The sequence below is a fragment of the Miscanthus floridulus genome, chromosome 6, assembly GCF_019320115.1.
Source record: "Miscanthus floridulus cultivar M001 chromosome 6, ASM1932011v1, whole genome shotgun sequence".
Classification (NCBI taxonomy): Eukaryota; Viridiplantae; Streptophyta; class Magnoliopsida; order Poales; family Poaceae; genus Miscanthus; species Miscanthus floridulus.
In genome coordinates this window covers 107,436,328-107,451,061 of record NC_089585.1, presented here as the reverse complement: position 1 = coordinate 107,451,061, position 14,734 = coordinate 107,436,328, and the positions used below count along the sequence as shown (strand labels likewise).

At 40.8% G+C, this 14,734-nt stretch overlaps 1 protein-coding gene across 1 annotated transcript; it reads left to right on the top strand.

Annotated features, from left to right (window-relative positions):
• The first annotated feature begins 837 nt into the window (after positions 1-837).
• Positions 838-6,306, top strand: LOC136458966 (lysM domain receptor-like kinase 3). Its single transcript, XM_066458864.1, has 11 exons — positions 838-1,625; positions 2,640-2,714; positions 3,156-3,446; positions 3,679-3,824; positions 3,905-3,994; positions 4,096-4,201; positions 4,917-5,068; positions 5,156-5,253; positions 5,343-5,493; positions 5,665-5,772; positions 5,893-6,306. The coding sequence occupies exons 1-11, from the start codon at positions 977-979 to the stop codon at positions 6,055-6,057; spliced, it is 2,031 nt and encodes a 676-aa protein (XP_066314961.1). The 5' UTR covers positions 838-976; the 3' UTR covers positions 6,058-6,306.
• Positions 6,307-14,734: the final 8,428 nt, after the last annotated feature.

Genomic DNA, 14,734 nt, shown 5'->3' with positions numbered 1-14,734 from the left:
AGCCCCTCATATTACATTTTTCTTTTGCCTTATAGGTGTAATCCTCGTTTTCATGTGGCACTCTCGTTAGTCCTCACTACCGTAGTACCGTCAACCGTCACCATTACAATCTTTGCCTTGTTCAAGTATTACCTACCAGTATTCTCTATTATGTGATTATTGCACAACAGTTGCATACTTTATTATGCAGTAATCACTACTATGCAAACCGAATAAATTGTAGCGCACGTCTCGTGCTAAAATAATACACCCTTTATATGTTAGCTTTTGTGTGTCTATCTAGATACATAATAAAAGTAAATTATGTATCTAAAAAATGTCGAAACGGCCTATAAATCAGGAGGAGTACTAAAATTCAAGTGCCTCAAAATACACGAGTGAATTTATATTTTCCTGTTTGATATTTGCATTTTATTAAACAGGCAACTGTTCATCCACGGACAAGCGAAAGGGAAAATAACAGACAGGGGCATTAAGGTAAATCCGACAGTGCCATACTGCCATTCTCTCCCCCGGGCCCGGTGCCCCGGTGGGCTGGCGCTAGGGATGAAAACGGTACGGATATTTTCCGACCGTATTCGAAACTGAATCCGTTTAGAGAGGTTGAGATTTGTCCGTGTCGAGTCCGGATATCTAATATCCGATACCGTATGCGTATCCGAATACTCAAATCACATATTTATAATGTCGATATTCAATCGTATCCTTTCCATCCAAATCCATATGTATTCATCCCTGGCGCCCGCGCGAACGGCGATTGCGCTTCGCCTCGTGGCCGTGCGCGCTAATTATAACCGCGTTCTGTTACTAAACCCGGCGTCCCGTTCCCCCAGCGTGCGTTTCGTAAGCCGACTACGCGAAGCATCCAGCGTTGCTCAACTCTGTTCGCCACTCCCCACTGCCAGTCTGCCACCCTCCATGCCCATGCCCCACCACCACCTCGCCGCCTCTAGGCCAGAACCCTAGGCAGCCCCCAATGCCGCCCCACCGCCTCCTCCTCCCCCTCCTCCACCTCCTCCTGCCCCTCGGCCTCGGCGTCTCCGGCGCCGCCGCTGCCGGAGGGAACGCCACGTCGGCGCCGCTCGCCTGCTCCGAGCTCTCGCGCGTCTGCACGGCCTTCCTCGCCTTCCCGGCTGCCGGCGCGGGGGCCGCCAATGCCACGCTGCTCGAGTCCATGTTCGACGCCGCGCCGGGGGACCTCACGGCCGACGCCGCGGCCAGCCCGGGGTACGCCTTCGTGCGTAAGAACTGCTCCTGCCTCCCGTCCCGCACCTACCTCGCCAACACCACCTACACCATCCCCTCCTCCGCGACGGTCTCCTCCCCCAATGCCACCGCCGCCGATGTCGCGGCCGCGGCGTACGCGGGCCTCGCCGTGCCGCCGCCTGGCGGGGCGGCGCAGCGATCGCCGCGACCGGGGGCGGTTGTGGCGCTCCACCTGCTCTGCGGCTGCTCGTCCGGGCCCTGGAACTACCTTCTCAGCTACGTCGGCGTCGAGGGGGACACGGTGGAATCACTGTCGAGTAGGTTCGGGACGAGCATGGATGCCATCGAGGCTGCCAATGCCATGGCCGGCCCCGACCCCATCACCGCGGGGAAGGTGTACTACATCCCACTCAACTCAGGTCAGTCATACCAATGTTTGCGATCATTTTGGACAAGTCAATCAAATGTTTCTCTCTTTGTTCAATTCGCTGTGAAAAGATTGATAGTTCCTTCTGTCTCAAAGTTTGTTGGGTTGTTGCAATTGCAAGCATGGATCTCTAAATAATTGCTCTTTTATGAAGTACGGATCCTCTTGCTCTTTTATGAAGTACGGATCCTCTGGATTTATTGGTCTGGGCTTGTGAGGCGTACCACGAAGTTCACGTTTTACATCTTGTGACTGCTCTGGAAATTACCAATTGTCCCAGGACCATGCTGTGGACACGGTGAACTATCGTGTCAAAATTGTACGCTAAATGTGTTCTTTAGTGAAGTGGCAGGTACTCCTTGCCCAATGATCAGCTGCAACTCAGCTTGTTGAACATCATTGGGTCTAAACAAGTTCCTGAAAATTGCTACCACCAGAGACTAGTATAACTAACTTCATTACTTTGAGGTTACATACTAAATGGAGTAAAATAGTCTCTTACTGGTCTGGTAGCAGCATCTCATAGTGTGCTTTTATGTAGTTCTAGGTTGGCACAAGGAGGTATATGTGACATTGGGTGATTGCACTAACACATGCCCTGCACCTAATCTTCATTAAGAATTGAACCCAGTTACATGCATACTATGTAGTAGTTGAGATATTTGGTGGCAGTGACACATTAAGTTTCTCACTCTGGCTGCTCTGTGCCCAGTTCTCCAGCATTTGATTGCTGAGCCTCCCAATAATATCCAATGTCAGCTTTCTTGGTCAGCTGAAGCCTCTGATCTGTTTTTCCTACTTCGTGGTGTTAGTTTCTTTACCACTATTATTATTCTTGTCCACACAATTCCTTTTCTTCTTGCAATGTTTAAAAGGAAACCTTACTTTGTGTAATCCTTTTTTATATAATTTCTTGTAAATTTCCATCTAATGTTTGTAATAGACTTGTTTTTGGAAGAGTTCCTTAATGACTACTCCATCCTCATTGTCCTGTACCAATTTGCAGTTCCTGGACAGGCGTATGTTACACTACCTGCTCCTCCTGCTCCTGCCCCAGCGCCAACAGATTACACATTGTCAGGTTGCTGTTCTTATTTGTAACTCGTTTTGTAATGTTCTGAGTAGGTAGTCACTGTGAGTGATAATTTAATACTGACCTGAAACATATTTTCAGGTAGTCGTTACAATTTACAACTCATTTGTTGATATTTTGGTTTACATAACCATTCCATGATTTTGTGGTAATACAGTATGCTGTATTTTCTGGGTAACATTTAGGCTGGCTGGATGTTGTTTGAGAATAATCAGTGACAGTTATTTACAATATGCATATTCCATTTTTTTTTTCCTTATTTTATTTCGATTTTCTTTCAGTTAGCACTCTTTTTATGGTCTTGATCCTATATTTCTCTACCAAGTATCATCATTGAAAAATGTCAGTTTTGGTATCAAGTATTATATACAATCAACAATATTCTTGTTATGATAATCTAACAAAGTATCATCTGGCATACAACTGCAGAGACATCAGATCACCATTCGACCAAATTTCCTTATGGATGGGTTATTGGTAGCATGGGAGTTGCACTTGCTTTAATTGCTATTGCTGTCCTTGCACTTGTCCTATGGAAATTCTTTGGATATAATCCCCAAGATCCTAATAACCAGGGAAAGAGCCCAGACCGACATAAGTTTCAACTCCTTAAGAGTGGTAGTTTCTGTTATGGTTCTGGAAGATACTTGTGTTGCCAATTTGGAAATGCAAAGCCACCAAGAGCGGATGGTGGTGATCATCATATCAATGTCCCCAAAGGTCAGTTTACTGTTTGTTAACCAGTCCCATAAAAAGGAGCACATGTAACTGCTCTCAAGCCTACGCTTGTTCTGGAGGTGGACCAAGTAGTTTCTTGAAATAGGATACAGTGGAAATTTCAATTGAGATACAGGGCAACAAATTCACAGTTAGTATTAAATTAGTACCAGCACAAATTAGCTACTGTTATTTTTGTTTTGCTTCTTACAACTGATTCAAGCCTCCAAAACAGGCATGGCAGCAGATGTATTTGATAGGGAGAAGCCTATTGTGTTTACGTACGAAGAAATGCTCACATCAACTGACTCATTTTCTGATGCAAATCTTCTTGGTCATGGTACATATGGTTCTGTCTATTATGGTGTTCTCCGAGACCAGGTCCAACATCGAAGTTGCCCACTTGTATGCATAATATTCCTTGTCATTGCCTTCTCAATAGTAAAAAATGTTGTCTACAGGAGGTTGCGATAAAGAGAATGATGGCCACTAAAACAAAAGAATTCATAGTGGAGATGAAAGTTCTTTGTAAGGTTCATCATGCTAGTCTGGTACGGTGTTTTATTGCTTATCACAAAATCCTAGTATAAATTCATTTATTGCTGTTACATGTTTACTGAACTTTCATTGTGTGACCCATGTTTTGTCAAAGGTAGAATTGATTGGCTATGCAGCAAGTAAGGATGAGCTTTTCCTGGTTTATGAGTACTCTCAAAATGGTTCGCTCAAGAATCATCTACATGACCCTGAAAGCAAGGGTACCTCATCTGACACTTGATTTCTGAAAGATTTTCTTGCTCTTAGATATGACTTTCAGCTTTATAAAGTAGTAACATGTTCATAAGCTGTTCATTTGTTAGGACTGTGGAACCCCCCGTGTCAATAACTTTCACGTTTACTGGTTCCAGAACGTTGTGTTACCACTTACCAGTGTTTCAATCAAAAGTCTCCAGGCTCTATGCGAGCATTAGACTTCCACCTAGCACCTAGCCCACCTAGGGAGTGAAATGTTCTCCAGGAGGCAAGGAGGGGACTGGGGAGCACGCTTTATGTGAATATTTACATCTTGCTTAAATGAAATGCCACGTTAAAAGAAAAAAGTGGGCCACATAGAGAGACATTGTCTTAAGAATGGGACTACTGTTTACACCCTCCATCCCAAAAAGAGTGCCTTTCTAGCTATGTTTGTCAAGAACTCTAGATTCATAGCAAGAATGACACTCTTTTTTGGTCAGAGGGTGTATGTGCTATGCTATGGGCAGCCTTGGACCACCAAGTACTGCCTAGGGATCACCTACCACCAAGTACTGCCTAGGGATCACCTAAGTACACGTAATTCTATTTGTCCTCAGTAGTTCTGGACTCATATTTTATGCCTCACTTGGTACTATGTTACCATTTGTTTGAACACCTAATTATGCTACCTCCACAGGATTTAGCATTGTTGATTGATTTTTTTTTAATTTCTTCCAGGGTGTTCATCACTTTCATGGATCTTTAGGGTCCAAATTGCACTTGATGCTGCTAGAGGACTAGAATACATTCATGAGCACACCAAAGATCATTATGTTCATAGAGACATTAAATCAAGTAATATCTTGCTTGATGGTTCCTTGAGAGCGAAGGTTAGGTGATTTAAATTATTTGGTTCCCTTTTTCTTGCATCAACTAAATAACTAATACCTTGTGTATTGCATCTTCTGCCTTTACAGATTTCAGATTTTGGCCTTGCAAAACTTGTAGTGAAATCCAGTGATGCAGAGGCTTCTGTCACTAAGGTTGTTGGAACTTTTGGTTATCTGGCCCCTGAGTAAGTGCATATTTGCTGTGATTGTTTTAATTAAAAGCAAACTTTTTCTCTAACTATGGCATTGTAACAATCTTTCATTGATCTTTTAGATACCTGCGGGATGGCCTGGCAACTACAAAGAGTGATGTCTATGCTTTTGGTGTGGTACTTTTTGAGCTAATATCTGGAAAAGAGGCGATTACAAGAGCTGAAGGAATGGGTGCAAGCTCAAACTCTGAGAGACGCTCACTGGCATCAGTTGTAAGTTTTCAGTTCAGTGTTAGTTGACTTTCTAATGTTGTACCTTAGGATTTACCATTATCTTACCATTGAAGTGGCATAGAACTTCTGTTGAACTTTGTTCAAGTTTCTAATTTATTTGTTTTTATTTACTCCAAAAGTCTTAAGCAACTTTGGTTTTGTACTGCACAGATGTTAACTGCTCTAAGGAAATGTCCTAATTCAACGTATATGGGGAACCTGAAAGACTGCATTGACCATAATCTAAGGGATCTGTATCCTCATGACTGTGCGTACAAGGTATGAACTTTAAACTCATGTACTTCTTGCAGTGAACTAGGATTTTCCTAGTTATCTTTCCAGCCCATTTTGTGGCACCCTTGCTCGTCGTTCTGAACCCCCTAAAATGCTTTTCCTAAGATGGCCATGCTAGCGAAACAGTGCGTGGACGAAGATCCTGTTCTGCGGCCGGACATGAAGCAGGTGGTGATCACGCTCTCTCAAATACTGCTGTCTTCTATCGAGTGGGAGGCGACACAGGCTGGGAACAGCCAAGTGTTCAGTGGTCTTGTGGCGGGGAGGTGAGCTGGTCACACTGGCCTGTGATGCTGCTGTACATGCTCTTCAGTGATCTAGTCACCTGATCCATCGGGGGCATATATTCGTCTATAGCCCTCCTCTTTATATCTTATTACTGGTCCTTTGTCCAGTTGAGCGATTTTTAAGATTTTTTGAGCTCTGAGAGAATACCTACCAGAGTGCAATATATTTCTTGGTTGGTGGTACAGTATGTAGCTACGTATGTATACAAGAATCTACCTTGCAATGCAATTTCACCATGAGTCATTTCGTTTGTTCCGCTGCTGCTATGCCCTGACTTGTGTTTGTAGCCCAAGTTCAGCAGCAGCGACTGCAATGTGTACTTGTGTATTGTGGGTTCTTGGACCCTCTTATCACGTTGGTAAGTTGCCAAAGCAGAAATATTCTAAGAGCAGTTCTAACCAAGAAACTATAGAGTAGTTTTTATACTTCGATGTTATATAAACACTATACATTGAAACTATATTCATATTCATAATAGATAGTTTTTACAAAATATTTTCTCATGTAAACATTTTTTTTATCAAAAACATTTCCTTCTCTTTCTTAATTTCAATATTATATCACCAACTTTACTTATTTAACATATACTAATTTAAAATCAATAGCATAATCCTAATCATCTCATTATATATACTTTATTTATACATCCTGGGACCTGCAACTTAATGTCCCTGCACCTGCAGCTTGGGCTCTGTGAAGTCCAAAAAGATGTGCACACACAAGGCCCCAAAAAAAGCATGGCCTAACTGTTCGCTTGTTTGGCAGATAAGTCATGGCTAAAAATATTGTTGGCTGATTTAGTGTGAGAGAAAAATATTATTCGTTGACTGAAAATGTACGGCTTATAAACCAAACAAGCCCAAGCGAACAGGGTGTGCGTGGCCATATGGTGTTCAGGTTCCAACTGTGCACCGGTAGGCCACTGCTCATTAGGACTTGGGAGGAAATAATTTTGGAATCGCGTTCTGAAATGAAATACAAATTTCTCTCAAACCGTTGATCATTTCTGAATATTTTTGACACCATTGTGTTCCTCACAGTAAAAAACTTGACAATATAAGATCCATGTTTCAAATACTATCTCGGCCACAAAATAAATTGATTCCTAGAATCATTTAAAGTTATAAACTATCTTAATTTTAACCAACTCTATAAAAAAGGAGAACCGAGTGTAGCTCGGGTGGCAAGGCCCGGTGGTTGGGACCTTGCCGGCCGGAGTTCGAGCCCCCGTGGCTGCGAATTTCCGGTCTCTCACCGGGGTTTGCCCCCAATAAATTTCATTGTCTCTCACGCGTGGAGCCACAAAGGGAATGCGACGCGCCCGTCGCCACGGAGCCATGGTTGGACCTGGTGATCTCAAAGGACGCGATCTTGTGATCTGGGTGTAGTTGTAGGTTTGTTTGTGTACGCGTGGTGTGTGTGGTGTGCGTGTGTGAGATTGGTGTGAGTCTGTACATGAACAGCTGCTACAGTTGTATCCAGATGAGAGGCGTAAAAAAAAACTCTATAATAAAGAGTTGCTCGCAAAAAAAACTCTATAAAAAAGAGTAAGAACATCTATCATACCTAATAAATATATTGTCCAAATAAATTACATGATGTATCTATCTAGTAATACTAATTTAGTGTCATAGTTTTTTTTCTATAAGTTTGGTTAAACTTAAAAAAAAATTAGACCTATGACAAGTCTAAAAATTGATTTACTTTGAATCAGATGGAGTTTTTTTTCTGAATAGCACACAGCAGCCAAAATTACTAGGTACTTCCCTCCCTTTTTCGTCTGGCCTCGGGAGAATGGCCTTACAAAACTTTTGTCCAGTAAACCATATCAAGGTATAATTATTGCAAATTTGCAATATCTCCATTCTCTAACCCTATTGAAACAAGAGAAATAGTTCTATCATGCTATTTAATAGGGTTATGGATGGTCAATTAAGGTCCTGTTTGGTATTAGAATCTGAGAGAAATTGAAAAGTAAATTTAGTCACCTTGCTTATGATCTGATTCCTTCCTCATTGGCACCCCGCATTTGATCTGATTCCTTCCTCATGGTGACACTTTGCTCGCCATTTCGGTGAATAGAGGAACAAGCCGCACCACAACCTGAATTAAACAGTTACCGAATACATAGGCGGAGCCTCGATGCCTTGTGCACCAAATTTCACGGTGCGGATGTTTGACACTTGAAAAAAAAAACATGTTGGAGACAGAACAGTATTTTAATCTCACGATAAATGAGCATGAGCTAAATTTCAACGAAACTAACAGGGCCGAGCCGGCGCAAGGTGGAGCAACCGTTGGAGACAGAAATATAGGGACAGGAAAGCTGTGTTTGGTCATTGGTCAACATCAAGAAAAGCACACTGCTATCAACCGTCAAACAAAGCAATTATTGGCTGTTGTAAAAGAAAAAAAAAGAGAAGCTATTAGACATGTTCGGCTGAGCTGAAATTTGACTTGTTTGGCTTATTTTTCCAATCGAAGTAATATTTTTCTCTCATAACATTTCAGTATAAACAGTATTTTCAACATAAACAGTAAATAATTCAGCTCGGCGGAACCTTATTAGTTACTATCGGTGTAAATTATTGAGGCAGAAGATTCATACTCCTAGTCTAGCACTTCTACCGTGGTCCCATCAAGGTACTAAGCCCCTCCCTTTTAGGGCCTGTTTAGTTGTCAAAATTTTTTGTGCAGTACCTATCACATCGAATCTTGTGGCATATGCATAGAGTACTAAATGTAGACGAAAAAAAACTAATTGCACAGTTAGGTAAAAAATCGCGAGACGAAACTTTTGAACCTAATTAGTCCATAATTAGACACTAATTATCAAATATAAACGAAAAATGCTACAGTTGTCAAAATCTAAAATTTTTTAGATCTAAACGGGGCCTTAGTTCTTATCTAAAACTTTAGCTTCTGTCACGTTGAATATTTGGATATATGTATAGAGTATTAAATATAGACTAAAAAATAACTAATTATATAGTTTGCGACTAATTTGCGAGACGAATCTTTTAAGACTAATTAGTCCATAATTTGACAATAAAGTGGTACAGTACACATGTGCTAATGACGGGTTAATTAGGCTTAATAAATTCGTCTCGTGGATTACTGATAGATTCTGTAATTTTTTTATTAGTATCCGAACATCCCATGCAACACCCCTATTTAATATCCAATGTGACGTCCCAAAACTTTACACGCAGGATCTAAACAAGGCCTAAGTATTAGAGCTAGTGGTCTAGAGATAGCACTTTGCAAAGGCTCCATTCGCTTGTCTTAAAATCTAGTTTGTTTGGCTTCTTTTTTCAGCTACAATAATATTTTTCTCTCACAACAAATCAGTTGGAACAGTATTTTGATTTATTTTTTCAGGCAAGTGAACGGAGCTAGTGGCTACTATTTAATGTAGCAAGCCACTGCAACGCATACGATCCTGCATAGCAGGCCAAATCAACTCCATAACTAATAAAATCCTAGTTGATTCTAAATCTCAACCTATTGCTGCCACGCTTTCCTATCTCTATTCCCTGGTGAGTAGACCCATTGTTTACAAAACTAATTAATGACTAGCCATTAAATCAACAAGAAACATCGTGTTACTAAATCAACAGAAAAAAAATCATGTTTGTTTCTTAATATATGTTATGTTGGACCAAAACATCAATTGTTTGAGTTCAACTAAATATCTATTTAATTATTTGTTTGTGAAGTTCTATATTCACTAATCATCAATGATTTAATTTTTAGTTGCTACAAATGTGTGAGAGTCATTCTCATGATACACATGCATATATTTATGCATAATTATTAGATGCAACTATTAGAACTTAGTGTCCACTATCCACGATTTGTTACGTAGACATCAATTCGCTACAAACATGTTGTCTGCTATTTATTACCTTGGGTTGGGTCCCAATTCCCAAACTGCTGTTACCGGAGAGGCTGTGTACAAAACATTCCGAACATGCGACTCACTGCTCTATCTGCCCAAAAGGAAATCCCTCCATTCAAAATCCTTATATGTTTAGATGAAGTAGCATTTTTAGATACATAACTTTTAGAGTTGAATGTATCGTGGATGCATTAATTTTTTATGGTGTGTCTTCTAGGTATATGTTTACAACAAAATTTAGTAAGTCTATCCTAGAAAGGAAGAGATCGGCCGATGATGTCAAAAGCAAGAAAATCTCCTAGTTAAAGAATATTTACAAGCCGATCAGAAAATATTATTTTTATAGAAACACGACGTCCAGGTGCATATTACGATAAAAGAAACAAGGACACGTATCAAACAAGGAAACTTCATCAGCAATGATTCTACATAAGGGAAATTAGAGTCCATGTATCTTGATATTTCTTTTTATTATCTAGTCCTGTTCATTTAGGACTCTTATCAGCCCAAGGTATAAATATAAACTCTTGGCTATGGTAATCAGACACAATCAATCAAATACCAGTTATTTACTTTTTTCGGCTCTGGCCACCCCTTAGAAGTAGGACAGAGTAGATCTCGGCGAGTTCTTCAGCAAGTACGGCTGCATCGATCCGGTCGACCTCCACTGCTTGTCTGTAAGTACCGTCATGACTTATATCTCTGTTCATACGGCCGCATCGATCCGGTCGACCTCCACTGCGACTCTGGAATAAGTTAGTTATCGACTCTTGTCTAATTCAAGTATGGCTGCATCGATCCGGTCGACCTCCACTGCTCGAATTAGATTAAAATCAAGTTATCGGCTCGATCTAAGGGTGGCGTTCCTTCGGATAGATTCATTAAGTTACCGATATTGCCTATTGCTTTCATTATCTATTTAATTACAGCAATATCACTTCGTCCGATTGGGATTGATCTAGATCGGCCTTATATCTTGTTTAACCCATCGTTTGTTAATCTAAATTTGATCTAATCTGCGCTTTAAACGATGAGTTATGTTTTATCGGCTGTTTTATATCAATCTTAATCGTGCATAGCGTGCGGTTAAGACATGTTTGATCTTAAGTAGATTTATTGGCTAGCGAAAACCGTTTCATAGCCCATTATCACACCCTGTGTGATTCTGCCTCACACCCCACTGTTAGCACCGTGGAGTGGGAATCATTATTTGGTAGATCTGTTTCTGAGAGGACATGACCTTAACTGTGCGTTATGCCTGAATCGGCTGTTTTAGTCGATATCGAGTATTTTCTCGAACAGTTCACATCACAAGATCGTTGAAGTAGAGATAGGTTGAAAGATGTGTTAGCCCCATGATCTTATTATTGTATTACGGCCTGCATGATTCTGCCTCATACCCCACTAATATTAGTAATAAGTTAGGTTCATCAAGTCTATTGTTGTTTCTACGGCCTACATGATTCTACCTTATGCTCCACTGGTAATAGCGATATATGAGATTTAATATGTTCATTAGATTTATCTCTATTAAATGGTTGAATGATGATGAACTGTTTCTTTTATAAAGGAGTTCGGTTACTTGCAGTCATTGGCTCAGTATAAACCAATTACTGTTGACATCTTATTGCCATTGACTAATATTTGTCTAAATAATGATATTCATTTTGAATGATAACCGATTCTTCTTACATAACCCCATGAGCTTTAACCGATTTATTCTTATGAATATGCTAGAATTGACTATTTAGTCGATCTCCTTTCATATCGGCTCTCAGAGCCGCACATTCGGGGCTGTCTAGCAACACCAGCATGTTCTGCCCTTAATTACTGATAAACTTTCTCTCTTTGTCAATTATAGGGTTAAATTGACTGGCATGTCTTGGGAGGAGTGCGTAGGATCGACCACCCCTGTGCTGAAGCTAGGCGGATCTCCAGCTCCATCGAGCGGGCCCTTCCGGCTTGCTCGTATGCCCTCGGCACTTTACAAAATTCCGTGTCGACATATGTTTCTTGCACGCCCAGTGGAACCCCACAATCGTCATGGCGGTTCACAACAACAAAGACATCCTTATGCTACATTATGAAGATCTACCTGATGGAGATAAATATGTCATCGGCAAAGCTACAAAAGAGTTTCAGAGCAAATGTTTGTTGTCCTACACCAAAATATGTGACAACACAATTGTTCAGAAATTTCCATTACCAAGAGTTCTATTACACGGGCAGACAGATACAACTGAAGCTGAAGACAAACTTTTGTTTACGGAAGTTGTAGACAAATCTGTTCGTGATGCCATATCAAGCCAAAATAAAGCTTTCTTAGACACATTCCGCAACGCCATGAAAGAAGCGATTCATGCGTTTCCAGTTGGGCCGACTTATTACAATATTCTAGATCCATCGACCCAAGGCACTAATCAAGTCGGTACCAGCCATCAAGAAGCAGCACCAGCTGGTAATGATGATGTTCAGGCAGTTCAGGGTTCATTTGAACAAGCTCAATGTACTACTATGAATCAGATACAGTATAACCCTGAACCATCAGTACAACATATACAACAGCCGGTGGGACAAGGTCAGAACTAGGTGATCAATTTTAGCACAGCAGACCACATACCGTCGTCGGCTCAAAAAATAGCACCATCAATTCAAAGGACCTATAGAGATATAGATCCTCACGTCTATAATCAGAGACTTTAAGCAGCAAGCTAGTAAAGAATCCAGCAGATGAAAATTCCATAGGGTTATCACTATGGTATAGATTATAACATCATTCACATGATTCCAAATCTAGGGTATCAAGGCACGTGGGATTTCAATCCATAGATGGGTCAGCAGGTGCAGAGAAATCCAAATTCAAATGCTGTGAGTTGCTGCTGAGGGTGACTAGGATGATAAAAAATCAGTTCGGTCTGAAGCCAAAAGGGCTGACCTTTTTGTACAAACGCCAATATTTAGAATGGTATGATTTGGTCACTCTTCCCACAAATTACAAGCTCCCAGAGTTGATCAAGCTGCCCGATGGTCATGTTATGTTGCCCCCCTGATCAGTTGAAGAATAAGAAGTTCTGTAAGTTTTATAATGCTACTTCTCATTCCACTAATGAATGTAGAATTTTTCGGCAGCATATACAGAGGGCTATTCAGCAAGGGAGGCTTAAATTTGATACGCCTCGGAAAATGAAAGTTGATGATAATCCTTTCCCACAAGATCAAAACATGGTTGATGCTAGGCTGATCAAAGGAAAGACTAAGATCCTAACATCAACCAAATCAAAAGAAGCTGAAACAGTCGATCCCAAGATGCAAATATCGGCCGACAAATATAGGAAAATTAAGAGACGTCGTAATGAGCAAAAAAGCCGATATGAGCAGGGAGGAAGGTCAAAAGCAAGGATGACAAAGCCACAAGTTACATCTCGGATTCTATTGAATAAGTGGCAGCGGTAGAGGAAAAAGGATTATCAGCATTGGTTAAAGGATCAAGAATACCAGCGTCAACTGAAAAAAGAGAGGTACAAAAGGAAACAAGCCGAATCACATTGGAATTGTCCTTTCTTCAGACATTGCTGGAATGATGGTTTGAAGTTGACTACCAGACATGACTGTCCAGAATACAGCAATTAATATTGGGAGTTTAGGCAATCTCAAACCAACCATCGGTCTATCCATACTCAAGACGCATATCATCATGATAATATGGATCAGTGCTTAAAAAATAAAAGTATTCATAATTGGTTGGGAAAAAGAGTGGTTGATCAAGACTGGGCTGATTATGAAGAAGAAGGCCATGAAAGAAAATATGTTTGGCAGGAAGGCCAATGGTGTCCAGAAGATTTGACAAGAAGCCAGAAGAGAAGAGTGCAACATTTAAGAAATAAAGAGTTAGAACAGGCTCAGGCGCCCGGTAAACCTCAAGTATGGCGTACCAAGTAAATAACCGATAGAAAGCAATCATGGGCTAATATCCAAATGGCTTTTTATGTTGCCATCAGAATTCAGAGCTCCGACAGGTCAAGAAGTTTATTCAGATTTCGATGAGTCGGAGTATGAGGAGATAATTACCAAATTGATGGTTGTACAGCAAGCAATATTTAATAAACCAGTCAAGCATCGGCACTTAAAAGCTTTATATATGAAATGTCTTGTTGATGGAAAGCCGATGAACAAGATGTTAGTGGACGGAGGTGCTTCTATCAATCTTATGCCTTACACCACTTTTCATAAACTTGGCAAAGGATCAGGGGATCTGATGGAGACTGACATGCTGCTTAAGAATTTTGGAGGTAATGCATCTAAGACCCAGGGGGCAATAAATGTCGAACTAACAATCGGGAGTAAGACTCTGCTCATCATATTTTTCGTTATCAATAGAAAAGGGTCATACAGTTTACTCCTTGGTCATGATTGGATTCATGCAAACTGTTGTGTGCCATCAACCATGCATCAGTGCTTGATTCAATGGCATGGAGATGATATCAAACTGGTTCACGCTAATGAGTCTATAAGTATCACAACAGTCGATCTAGTCTTTTGGGAGCTAGCGGACTTCGAATGCTTTTCTAACAAGTTATGGAAAGGAGGCTTCATTAAAATCAGCAATAAAAGCCAATAACCGATCTTAGCAATCGGCTCCGAGAGTTTGTTTAAGTGGATAGTCATAGCTTCGCGTCGGCCATTGGATTGAGGAAGAATAAGCATTGGTCCTTAGGATAGGCTTAGACCGACATATGTGAGCGCTAAGTTGAATTATCA